Raw genomic sequence first — 12,420 nt, forward strand, 5'->3', positions numbered from 1 at the left:
GGGCCGAAGGGCCTGTTTCCATGCTGTAAACCTCTATGACATGAAGAATGACAATGGGGCGCGGGCTCACGACCAACGTGGAGGGTTCCCTACAGCCTCTAACATTCACGCAGCTCCGTCACACCAGGGGATGGAGACTGCAGGCTAGCACCGTTCACCCCTTACCAGCTGTCCAATGCTGAGGGTTACGTGGTCACCCTTCGTTGGCTATTTCTGGCCCCTTCCACCATACTGTCAGTCTAACAGGACCGGGCAGGGTAGATGCAGAGAGGATGTTCCCGATGGTGGGGGGGGCAGGTCTGAGGATTCGGGGGTAGACCATTTAGGGACGGAGGTGAGGAGACATTTCTTCACCCGGTGAGCCTGTGGAATTCATTCCCACAGGAAGCAGTTGATGCCAAAACATTGAATGTATTCAAGAGGCAGCTGGATATAGCACTTGGGGGCGAACGGGGTCAAAGTTTATGAGGAGGAAGCAGGATTAGGCTATCGAGTTGGATGATCAGCCACGATTGCGATGAATGGCAGGGCAGGCTCGAAGGGCCAAATGGCCTCCTCCTGCTCCTCCCTTCTATGTTTCTATACCGACTATCTTCCCCAGGATGCCAGTGCTGCCATTCCTGCCTCTGGGTCAGAAAATGGGAGGCTTCCGGCCCTGCTCCGGTCTCCCAGCGAGCGGCCGCAGTCGCCTTGGCTCGGATTGCTGGGCAGAGGCTCAGCAGAGATATCTATCCCTCACTTGTCGAGGGAGCCCTCCTGCCTTACAAGGGCTAACCCTCCTTACTGTCAGGGTGAAAGACTGAAGGAGCACTCACCCAGGTTGCGAACCTGTCAAACCGGTGACCAGACCGCAGAACTGCCGTCATTCCTGGAGGGACGGAGTGCGGAGATACACAGGCAGCGACCCTTTAGCCCACCCATCCAAGGCACCCCCCCCCGCCCCCAAGCGCAGCTAATCAAATCGGAAACTGCGGCTGCGTCACTAACCTGTTACAAAGGAGCCTCCTGGCACCGGGCTGAAATTCATTGGTGTGCTCACTGGTGCGAGTGGTCCAAAGGAGCCACCGTAAGCTTGAGATGTGGTGTATGGACCTGGAGGAAAGGTCTGGAGGAAACAACAGCAAAACCCACATCAGCTTGGAAATAAAACTTGAGCAAGCGTTAAACAATGGCCGGTCCTGGACTGCCAATCCGTGCTGACCTCCACCACATTGGTCTATCATATAGAATCCCGACAGTGCAGGGAGCCATTCAGCCCATCAAATCTGCACCGACTGCAATCCCACCCAGGCCCTAATCCCATATCCCCACATATTTACTCTGCAAATCCTCCTGACACAAAGGGTTAATTTAGCATGGCCAATCCACCTAATCTGCACATCTTTGGACACTAAGGGGCAATTTAGCATGGCCAATCCACCTAACCTGTACATCTTTGGACATTAAGGGACAATTTAGCATGGCCAATCCACCTAACCTGCACGTCTTTGGACACTAAGGGGCAATTTAGCATGGCTAATCCCCCTAACCTGCACATCTCTGGAGATTAAGGGGCAATTAGTATGGCCAATCCACTTAACCTGCACACATGTAAATGTAAGTTGTAAATTGAGTCTGTGTCTATATATGCCCCGTTTGTGAACACAACTCCTCACTCACCTGAAGAGGGAACAGCACTCTGAAAGTTTGTGCTACCAAATAAACCTGGTGTTGTGGTACTTCTTACTGTGCAATGTCGGCATCTCCACATCATGCTCATCACTCCCAGCACAGGGACAGCACAGGGTTAGATACAGAGTAAAGCTCCCTCTACACTGTCCCCCATCAAACACTCCCAGGACAGGGACAGCACAGGGTTAGATACAGAGTAAAGCTCCCTCTCCACTGTCCCCCATCAAACACTCCCAGGACAGGGACAGCACAGGGTTAGATACAGAGTAAAGCTCCCCCTACACTGTCCCCCATCAAACACTCCCAGGACAGGTACAGCACGGGGTTAGATACAGAGTAAAGCTCCCTCTGCACTGTCCCCCATCAAACACTCCCAGGACAGGTACAGCATGAGATTAGATACAGAGTAAAGCTCCCTCTACACTGTCCCTCAAACAGTCTCAGCACAGGGACAGCACGAGGTTAGATACAGAGTAAAGCTCCCTCTTTAATTGTCCTCGAAGCTGCTGAACCAGGAACGAGTACAATTTCCATCCAGGCAAATCTATTGCAGTTTTGGAAATTAATAAAATTGCTTTGGTGAAATGGTCTCGGGCGACAAAAGGAATACTAAAGGAGAGAAGTGAGAAACTATAGTTACTCTTCTAAAACTATCTCATTAATGATTTAAAGGGATGTTCACTGCATTAAGCATTGAAACAGGCTAGAAAAACGCTGCAGCTTTCAGGGGCAGAGGGACCCAGGCTAATGGGTGAGACCGAGACTCAGAAGAGAAGGCCAAATGGTAACACTTTTGTCTCTCCTCCTCCCTCCTTCGTCAGATGCTGCCTGAGTTGCTCAGTATTTATCAATATCTGCGGCTGTTGATAGGACTTTTCACTCTTGTACAAGGTTTTAAATGTTATATAAGTCACAAGTGAGGCTTACATTAATGAAGTTACTGTGAAACTCCCCTAGTCGCCACACTCTGTTGTCTGTTCGGGTAACACTGAGGGAGAATTTAGCATGGCTAATGCGCCCTAACCTGCACATCTTTGGACACTAAGGGACAATTCAGCATGGCCAATCCACCTAACCTGCGCATCTTTGGACACCAAGGGACAATTTAGCATGGCCAATCCACCTAACTGCACATCTTTGGACACTAAGGGACAATTTAGCATGGCCAATCCACCTAACCTCCACACCTTTGGACACTGAGGGACAATTTATCATGGCCAATCCACCCAACCTGCACATCTTTGGACACTAAGGGGCAATTTAGCATGGCCAATCCACCCAACCTGCACATCTTTGGACACTAAGGGGCAATTTAGCATGGCCAATCCACCCAACCTGCACATCTTTGGACACTAAGGGGCAATTTAGCATGGCCAATCCACTAAACCAACACATCTTTGGACACTAAGGGGCAATTTAGCATGGCCAATCCACCCAACCTGCACATCTTTGGACACTAAGGGGCAATTTAGCATGGCCAATCCACTAAACCAACACATCTTTGGACACTAAGGGGCAATTTAGCATGGCCAATCCACCTAACCTACACATCTTTGGACACTAAGGGGTAATTTAGCATGGCCAATCCACCTAACCTGCACATCTTTGGACACTAAGGGACAATTTAGCATGGCCAATCCACCTATTCTGCACATCCTTGGAATGTGGGAGGAAACCGGAGCACCCAGAGGAAACCCACGCAGACATGGGCAGAATGTGCAGACTCCACACAGACAAACAGTGACCCAAGCCAGGAATTGCACCCAAGTCCCTGGCGCGGTGAGGCAGCAGTGCTGACCCACTGTGACACCGTGCCGCCCCGGACAGGGGGCCTCAGCACACTCACAGATCGGTTGCTGGTCAGTTAGCAAGGACGAGACGTACCGGCGTATTTACAGCTTCGCTTCCCTTGTTGGCCAATCGGCTGAGGATGCTGCGCTCTGACATCTGGAGGCGGGCGGCTATTGGCGGAACTCGCGACAGCGTCGAGGGGAGTCGAGTGACATCGGCCTTCATATCACTCAGCAACTCCTCCAGCTGGTTCAACACTAGGGGAGAGAGAGAGAGAGAAAAAGAGAGAGTGGGGTAAAGGTGGGCCATTCCTCAGCACCAGATTTTAAACATCATAGAAACCCGACAGTGCAGAAGGAGGCCATTCGGCCCATCGAGTCTGCACTGACCACAGTCACACCCAAGCCCCAAAAGAACAAAGAACAAAACAGCCCGGGAAACAGGCCCTTCGGCCCAACGAGCCCGCGCCGCCATTTTAACATTACCAGTCCCCCCCTCCACCCATGACCCTTGTCTATGCTTATGGCATTCCACATTGAGGGAAGACTAATTTAGGGACAATTTGTTACACCAATCAGCCTACTAGCACATCTTTGGGGTGTGGGAGGAAACCGGAGCACCCGGAGAAAACCCACGCAAGCGCGGGGAGAATGCGCAAACTCCCGCAGACACCGGCCCAAATCCACGTGTCTGCACAGCAAGCAGGGATAGTCACTGAGCTGTCGTGTTGCCCAGCATCTGGTCCAGTTTAAGCGCACACTAACGACATGAAGTACTAGACTGTTCTCGAAACAACCAAGAGCAGCCCTTGTACGACCCATCGCATGCCCCTCGTTGGGCAACAACGTTGGCCCCATTCCCGTAACCCCACATATTTACCCCAGCTAATCCCCCTGACACTAAGGGGCAATTTAGCATGGCCAATTCATCTAATCCACACATCTTTGGACACTAAGGGGCAATTTAGCATGGCCAATCCACCTAACCCGCACATCTTTGGACTGTGGAAGGAAACCCATGCAGACATGGGGAGAATGTGCAGACTCCGAACAGACAGTGACCCGAGCCGGGGATCGAAGCCGGGTCCCTGATGCTGTGAGGCAGCGGTGCTAACCCGCTGTGCCACGGCGCTGCCCAACGTCATGATTTACAACATCACCCTCCTGTCTGTTGTAACTTGCCGTGTGCAAACTGGCTGCGGCACTTCCTCCATTACAACACTGACTCACGGTGTCATAGAGGTTCACAGCATGGAAACAGGCCCTTTGGCCCAACTTGTTCGTGTCGACCCTTTTTCTTTTAGATCCCTAAGCTAGCCCCAATTGCCCGTGTTTGGCCCATATCCCTCTGCACCCATCTTACCCGTGTAACTGTCTAAACGCTCATTTCTTTCCAAGCAACAGACGTAGCATTGCATTGGCTGCAAAATGCTTTGGTTCATCTGTAGCTTGTGCGAAAGATGCTAGAGAAACACGTCTCTTATTTAACTGGGGGCAAGCGCCAGCAGAAATCTCAGACTTACCTTTGTGGAGGACAGCATTTGCAGGCTTGTTTCCTGCCAGCGACTCCTTGGACAGGTGCTGGTGGCTCTCGGCCAGGCACTCCACCTCGGCAAAGCGAGTATTGAGGGCCATGGCCGGGTGGGTGGCATCTTGTGTCATGTTCAGGTAGGCCGCCCTCCGCAGCTGCTCCTCAATTACTAACGCCTGCTCCAGCAGCTAACCACAAAGACAGAAGGAGGCGCGTCAGAACCCCGAGTCACAGGGCAGCAACGCATTGTTTTTTTTTTAAAAAAAAGTTCATTCCTCGCTGTCACGTCGGCTTACATTAACACTGTAATGAAGTTACTGTGAAAATCCCTTAGTTGCCACAGTCCGGCGCCCGTTTGGGTAACACTGAGGGAGAATTTAGCACGGCCATTGCACCCATCAAGTCGGCACCAACCACAATCACAGCCAGGCCCTATTCCCACAACCCTATGTATTTACCCTAACTAATCCCCCAACACTAAGGGGCAATTTAGCATGGCCAATCCACCTAACCTACACATCTTTGGACACTAAGGGGTAATTTAGCACGGCCAATCCACCTAACCTACACATCTTTGGACACTAAGGGGTAATTTAGCATGGCCAATCCACCTAACCTACACATCTTTGGACACTAAGGGGCAATTTAGCACGGCCAATCCACCTAACCTACACATCTTTGGTCACTAAGGGGCAATTTAGCACGGCCAATCCACCTAACCTACACATCTTTGGACACTAAGGGGTAATTTAGCATGGCCAATCCACCTAACCTACACATCTTTGGACACTAAGGGGCAATTTAGCATGGCCAATCCACCTAACCTACACATCTTTGGACACTAAGGGGTAATTTAGCATGGCCAATCCACCTAACCTACACATCTTTTGAACTAAGGGGCAATTTAACATGGCTAATCCACCTAACCTGCACATCTTTTGAACTAAGGGGCAATTTAACATGGCTAATCCACCTAACCTGCACATCTTTGACACCAGAGCACCCGGAGAGAATGTGCAAACTCTCCACACTGTCACTCGAGGCTGGAATTGAGCCCAGGTCCCTGGCGCTGTGAGGCAGCAGTGCTGACCATTGTGCCATCATCAATGATCTCTGCAAAGTTCCAATTCCAGCCTTTCGTGCATCCCAATTTTAATTGCCTCATTGGTGGTCACTGATTCATCTACTCTGAATTTCTCTCCCTAAATCTCTCCATCCAGCTCTCTGCCAGACACTTTCCTCCTTCAGTCGCCCAATAAAGCGTAATTCATTGACCAAGCTCTTGGCCATTTGGCACTTTATGCCTTAACGTGGCCGGGTACCAGACCTTGTCTGATTGTGCTCCTGTAAAAGGCCTCAGCAAATCTCACTATCAAAGGGGCAATATAAGTGCAAGTTGTTGTTCCTCCTCTCTCTCTCCCTGCACCTACAAGCATTTGGGCCTCCGCCGCCATTTCACCAGGCCACTCACCTTAAACCGCCGGGCCAGGAACTTGTTCTTCATCTCCAGGAAGTTTCCTTTGTTGACTTCCAGCTTGAAGGGTTCGTTGATGATGGCAAACCGGGCATCATTCTGAATATCCTGCCACCGGGCATAGCCATACCTGGCAGGGAGTTAAGGGGCACTTCGTTCCAGTGTAGTGTGGGAGAGGAGAACTGAGGTCGGCAGGAGGTTGCCGGGATGGGCAGGGGGGTACGGCCAGGAAAATTAGCATCGCCCTCACTGCAGACCGGCTGCCTCCGCACATACATGAAACAGTCAGCGCAGATGAAAGGAGACGTTTCACTATAAATCAATCAATCAACAGCATACAGCTGAATGTCCTTGCTAACAGCACCGAAACTGTGACTAACACACGATTAAATGACCATTGTCAGAATGGCCATTCTATCCACCACTAAACTTTGAATAGTGTGGATGAACAGAGGGATCTAGGTGTGTGTGTACATAGATCCCTGAAAGTTGGGAATCAAGTAGATAAGGTTGTCAAGAAGGCGTACGGTGTCTTGGCGTTTATTGGTAGGGGGATTGAATTTAGGAGTCGCAGTGTAATGTTGCAACTGTACACTACTCTAGTGCGGCCGCACTTGGAGTACTGTGTGCAGTTCTGGTCCCCGCATTACAAGAAGGATGTGGAGGCGTTGGAGAGGGTGCAGAGGAGGTTTACTAGGATGTTGCCTGGTATGGTGGGGAGGTCCTATGAGGAGAGACTGAGGGATCTAGGGTTGTTTTCGTTGGAAAGAAGGCGGCTAAGAGGGGATCTTATTGAAACATATAAGATGATTAGAGGTTTAGATAGGGTGGATAGTGATAGCCTTTTTCCTCGGATGGAGAAAGCTAGCACGAGGGGGCATGGCTTTAAATTAAGGGGGGGTAGCTACAGGACGGATGTCAGGGGTAGGTTCTTTACCCAGCGGGTGGTGAGGGATTGGAATGCCCTGCCTGCTGCAGTTGTAAATGCGTCTAGTTTGGGGGCGTTTAAGAGATCTCTGGATAGGTTTATGGACGAAAAGGGATTGGTATAGGCTAGTGGGTCATTGTTTTTGTAACTGGTCGGCGCAACATCGTGGGCCGAAGGGCCTGTTCTGCGCTGTAATGTTCAATGTTCTATGTTCTATGTAAACGTTAATGACATTACCGATGGAACGCAATTAAATAGCTCCTGTCTCGGGCCTACCTTTTTCGTATCCTATGTAAATAATTTGCTGGTACACGTGACTAGAAACAACACTTTTGCTTTAAAACTACAAAATTGAGCAGGGCAGACTGCAGAGGCCTTAGGAATTCTCCAATTCTCCTTTCCTTATCGGTAAGGAGGCAATAAAAGGATCCATCAGTCGTGAACCCTGTGTCCAAATACCTTATCATCTCCAACAATAGGGTCTAAGGATCTGTTACAAACGTAAGGCCTTACAAGTGATGTTTCAGGACTGTGCCTTTAATTGGGGGCAAAATGGAGGAAGGGGGTGGGAGGCACGGATGATGGAGTCACATTGTTTGCAGCTGTGAATACTATTCACCCACCCAGCATAACAATGACCAAAGCATCCATGAGAATGATGTGCAGACTGCTCATCTCCAAGACGCAGAAAGGTATTAAGAACATCACGTATAGTCAGGTTTTGTAAACAAACACAGTCAGTTTCAAGGTACCATGAAGTTGGGTAGCCAAAGGATAGCCAATAAAAGTTCTACCTTCGATTCACTGCCTTTGCAGTTGATATCATCATGGAGGCGGGATTTGACAGGGTGTGCTGTACCTGTCCTGGGAGTGTTTGATGGGGGGGACAGTGTAGAGGGAGCTTTACTCTGTATCTAACCCCGTGCTGTACCTGTCCTGGGAGTGTTTGATGGGGACAGTGTAGAGGGAGCTTTACTCTGTATCTAACCCCGTGCTGTACTTGTCCTGGGAGTGTTTGATGGGGACAGTGTAGAGGGAGCTTTACTCTGTATCTAACCCCGTGCTGTACCTGTCCTGGAAGTGTTTGATGGGGGGGACAGTGTAGAGGGAGCTTTACTCTGTATCTAACCCCGTGCTGTACCTGTCCTGGGAGTGTTTGATGGGGGACAGTGTAGAGGGAGCTTTACTCTGTATCTAACCCTGTGCTGTACCTGTCCTGGGAGTGTTTGATGGGGACAGTGTAGAGGGAGCTTTACTCTGTATCTAACCCTGTGCTGTACCTGTCCTGGGAGTGTTTGATGGGGACAGTGTAGAGGGAGCTTTACTCTGTATCTAACCCCGTGCTGTACCTGTCCTGGAAGTGTTTGATGGGGGGGACAGTGTAGAGGGAGCTTTACTCTGTATCTAACCCCGTGCTGTACTTGTCCTGGGAGTGTTTGATGGGGACAGTGTAGAGGGAGCTTTACTCTGTATCTAACCCCGTGCTGTACCTGTCCTGGGAGTGTTTGATGGGGGGACAGTGTAGAGGGAGCTTTACTCTGTATCTAACCCCGTGCTGTACCTGTCCTGGGAGTGTTTGATGGGGGGACAGTGTAGAGGGAGCTTTACTCTGTATCTAACCCCGTGCTGTACCTGTCCTGGGGGTGTTTGATGGGGGGACAGTGTAGAGGGAGCTTTACTCTGTATCTAACCCCGTGCTGTACCTGTCCTGGGAGTGTTTGATGGGGGGACAGTGTAGAGGGAGCTTTACTCTGTATCTAACCCCGTGCTGTACCTGTCCTGGGAGTGTTTGATGGGGGACAGTGTAGAGGGAGCTTTACACTGTGTCTGTGTGGGTGCAACAATAAAAGGATACACAACAATACCAGACAGCAGCCAGAAGTCATGCCGACGGTGCCAAATTTCAGACACTTTCCCAGAGGATATTGCCGCCCTCTCCTCATTTTGCCACAACGTGTGCAGTTCTGTGAAGAAGGATACCAGGATCAGCTTCCAGCCAAACATATTAGAGTCATCACTACCTCTGTGCCAGCCAACACAGTGTGAGTTGGCAGGATATTCAGTCACCTAGCTCACTCCAATGGGCAATGAAAATGTAAGCAGGGAGAGACTGGCAAGGGCCAACCCGTGGCCCAGATGGGCAAACCTACTAAATTGACGCTATAGTTAAGAAAACCCACCAACACCTCTACTTTCTCAGAAGACTAAGGAACTACAAACGGTTGTGAATGTAGCCCAATCCATCACGCAAACCAGTCTCCCATCCATTGACTCTGTCTACACTTCCCGCTGCCTCTGGGAAAAGCAGCCAGCATAATTAAGGACCCCACGCACCCCGGGCATTCCCTCTTCCACCTTCTTCCGTCGGGAAAAAGATACAAAAGTCTGAGGTCATGTCCCGACGGATTCAAGGGCAGCTTCTTCCCTGCTGCTGTCAGACTGTTGAATGGGCCCACCTCGCATTCAGTTGATCTTTCTCTACACCCTAGCTATGATTGTAACACTACATTCTGCACTCTCTCCTTTCCTTCTCTATGAACAGTATGCTTTGTCTGTATAGCGTGCAAGAATCCCAATACATGTGACAATAATAATTAAATAAAATCAAATTAATAAAGTAGAAAGAGTGCACAAAATATTTACTCGGATTCATAGGTACTCTATGAGCAGTATGCTTTGTTTGTATAGTGCGCAAGAGACAATACTTTTCACTGATTCCCAATACATGTGACAATAATAAATCAAATCAAAGCTAGCACAACAATATCCCTTCTGGTTCTTTTACTGATTATTTTTAATTCTAAATCCTGTAGCTATCCAGCCCCCTGCCAAATTGCCAAGGGAAATGGCGTTAAATAGCGGTCGGGAGCTTTCAGACCGCGCGCTCGCCGCTGTGTGCGCTCAGTCACCTGTGAAACCACCGTCCGCAATGTTAAACATGAACTTGCACTTCTCCGTCCTGTCCTCCTCCCTCTTCCCGTTGTTCTTGCTCTCTTCCTTAAGACTGCCGGATCTCGAATCCTTCTCTGCTTTCGTCTCCTCTGTACTGACTGAAAGAAACAGCAAATGGAAGCAATAGTCAGCATCATATCACCACCCGCCCCCCCACCACCGACTTCCCAAAGCCTGTCCACCACCTACAAGGCACAAGTCAAGAGCGTGATGGGGTCCATCTGGCTTCATGATATATCATAGGGTTTCTGATCTGGTACCCTAACAGGGTACTGGGCAGTGTCAAGGTTATCCAATCGGAATATGGGGAGAGTTTCTGTGGGACAGTGTTGTGTTTACCTTTCACACTCAGGAGGGCGAGATCGATGGGGAGAGTTTCTGTGGGACAGTGTTGTGTTTACCTTTCACACTCGGGAGGGCGAGATCGATGGGGAGAGTTTCTGTGGGACAGTGTTGTGTTTACCTTTCACACTCAGGAGGGCGAGATCGATGGGGAGAGTTTCTGTGGGACAGTGCTGTGTTTACCTTTCACACTCGGGAGGGCGAGATCGATGGGGAGAGTTTCTGTGGGACAGTGCTGTGTTTACCTTTCACACTCGGGAGGGCGAGATCGATGGGGAGAGTTTCTGTGGGACAGTGCTGTGTTTATCTTTCACACTCGGGAGGGCGAGATCGATGGGGAGAGTTTCTGTGGGACAGTGCTGTGTTTACCTTTCACACTCGGGAGGGCGAGATCGATGAGGGGGCACACGTGTGGTTACATAAGAAATAGGAGCAGGAGTAGCCCTTCGAGCCTGTCCCGCCATTCAATAAGATCATGGCTGATCTGATAGTGGTTCAGTTCCACTTACCCGCCTGCTCCCCATAACCCTCAATTCCCTTATCTATCAAAAACCTATCCACTTGTGACTTAAACACATTCAACAAGGTAGCTTACACCACTTCAATGAGCGGAGAATTCCAAAGATTCACCATCCTTCGAGAGAAGTTGTTCCTCCTCAACTCCGTTCTAAACTAACCCCCCCCTCATCTTGAGGTTGTGCCCTCTAGTCCTGCTGTCCTTTCTAAGCAGGAAGAATCTCTCTACCTCTACCCTATCTAGCCCCTTCATTATCTTGTAAGTCTCTATAAGATCACCCCTCAGCCTTCTAAACTCCAACGAGTACAGGCCCAATCTACTCGATCTCTTCTCATTAGCTAACCCCCTCACCTCCGGTATCAGTCTGGTGAACCTTCTCTGTACTCCCCTCCGAGGCTAATATATCCTTTTGCAAATAAGGGGACCAAAACTGCACACAGTACCCTAGTTGCGGCCTCACCAGCACCTTGTACATTTGCAACATTACCTTTCACACCTTGGAGGGTGAGAACGACGGGGAGGGTCTCACGTTTACCTTTCGCACTCGGGAGGGTGAGATCGATGGGTAAGGTGTCTGTGCAACAGTGCTGTGGTTACCTTTCACACTCGGGAGGGTGAGATCGACGGGGAAGGTGTCTGTGCGACAGTGCTGTGGTTACCGTTCACACTCAGGAGGGTGAGATCGACGGGGAAGGTGTCTGTGGGACAGTGCTGTGGTTACCTTTCACACTCGGTGGGGGGGTGGTTAGCTCGATGGGGAGACTGTCACGTTTACCTTTCACACCAGCGCTCTCTGCCTCTGTCTTTTCTTTCACCTCCGAGTTTGCATCGGCCTTTTCAGCCGGGATTTCCTCACCGCTCCTTTCCGTCTCTGGGAGTTAAAAGGAGAACAGTCAGGACGTGCTGTAAATGCATTTATTTTTTGTGTGGATAATACATTTCCACTTAATCCACCTGAACACCAGTAGCGCTGTGTTGGGGGGGGGGGCTTGGGGAAAGAGGGGGTGTCTGCCTTGTCACAGAGCCCGGCCCACAACAGGATCTCCTCTGCCGGGGTTCCCACCCCTGCCTTATTCATGTAGCAACTCACATTCCGAGCCTGGCCTAACATTGACAGGACAGTAAAGCTCTGATCTTGCCTTGACCTCATGTTAGATGCACTGGAACAGGAGGTAGCTCCTCGAGCCTTGTTCGGACATTCAGATTACAACATGG

At 50.1% G+C, this 12,420-nt stretch overlaps 1 protein-coding gene across 1 annotated transcript in view; it reads right to left on the bottom strand.

Moving 5' to 3' along the window:
- Positions 1–12,420, bottom strand: part of LOC145339107 (ATP-dependent chromatin remodeler CHD3-like) — a gene marked incomplete at its 5' end in the record, with an annotated part of 134,410 nt that overhangs the window by 17,713 nt on the left and 104,277 nt on the right. The window contains 7 exon segments of the mRNA XM_080183543.1: positions 988–1,105; positions 3,556–3,719; positions 4,985–5,180; positions 6,464–6,596; positions 9,250–9,358; positions 10,304–10,444; positions 11,981–12,076. Coding sequence (XP_080039669.1) covers positions 988–1,105; positions 3,556–3,719; positions 4,985–5,180; positions 6,464–6,596; positions 9,250–9,358; positions 10,304–10,444; positions 11,981–12,076 — 957 coding nt within the window.

This window comes from Carcharhinus amblyrhynchos, unplaced genomic scaffold, assembly GCF_965287045.1.
Source record: "Carcharhinus amblyrhynchos unplaced genomic scaffold, sCarAmb.v2.hapA chromosome_328, whole genome shotgun sequence".
Classification (NCBI taxonomy): domain Eukaryota; kingdom Metazoa; phylum Chordata; class Chondrichthyes; order Carcharhiniformes; family Carcharhinidae; genus Carcharhinus; species Carcharhinus amblyrhynchos.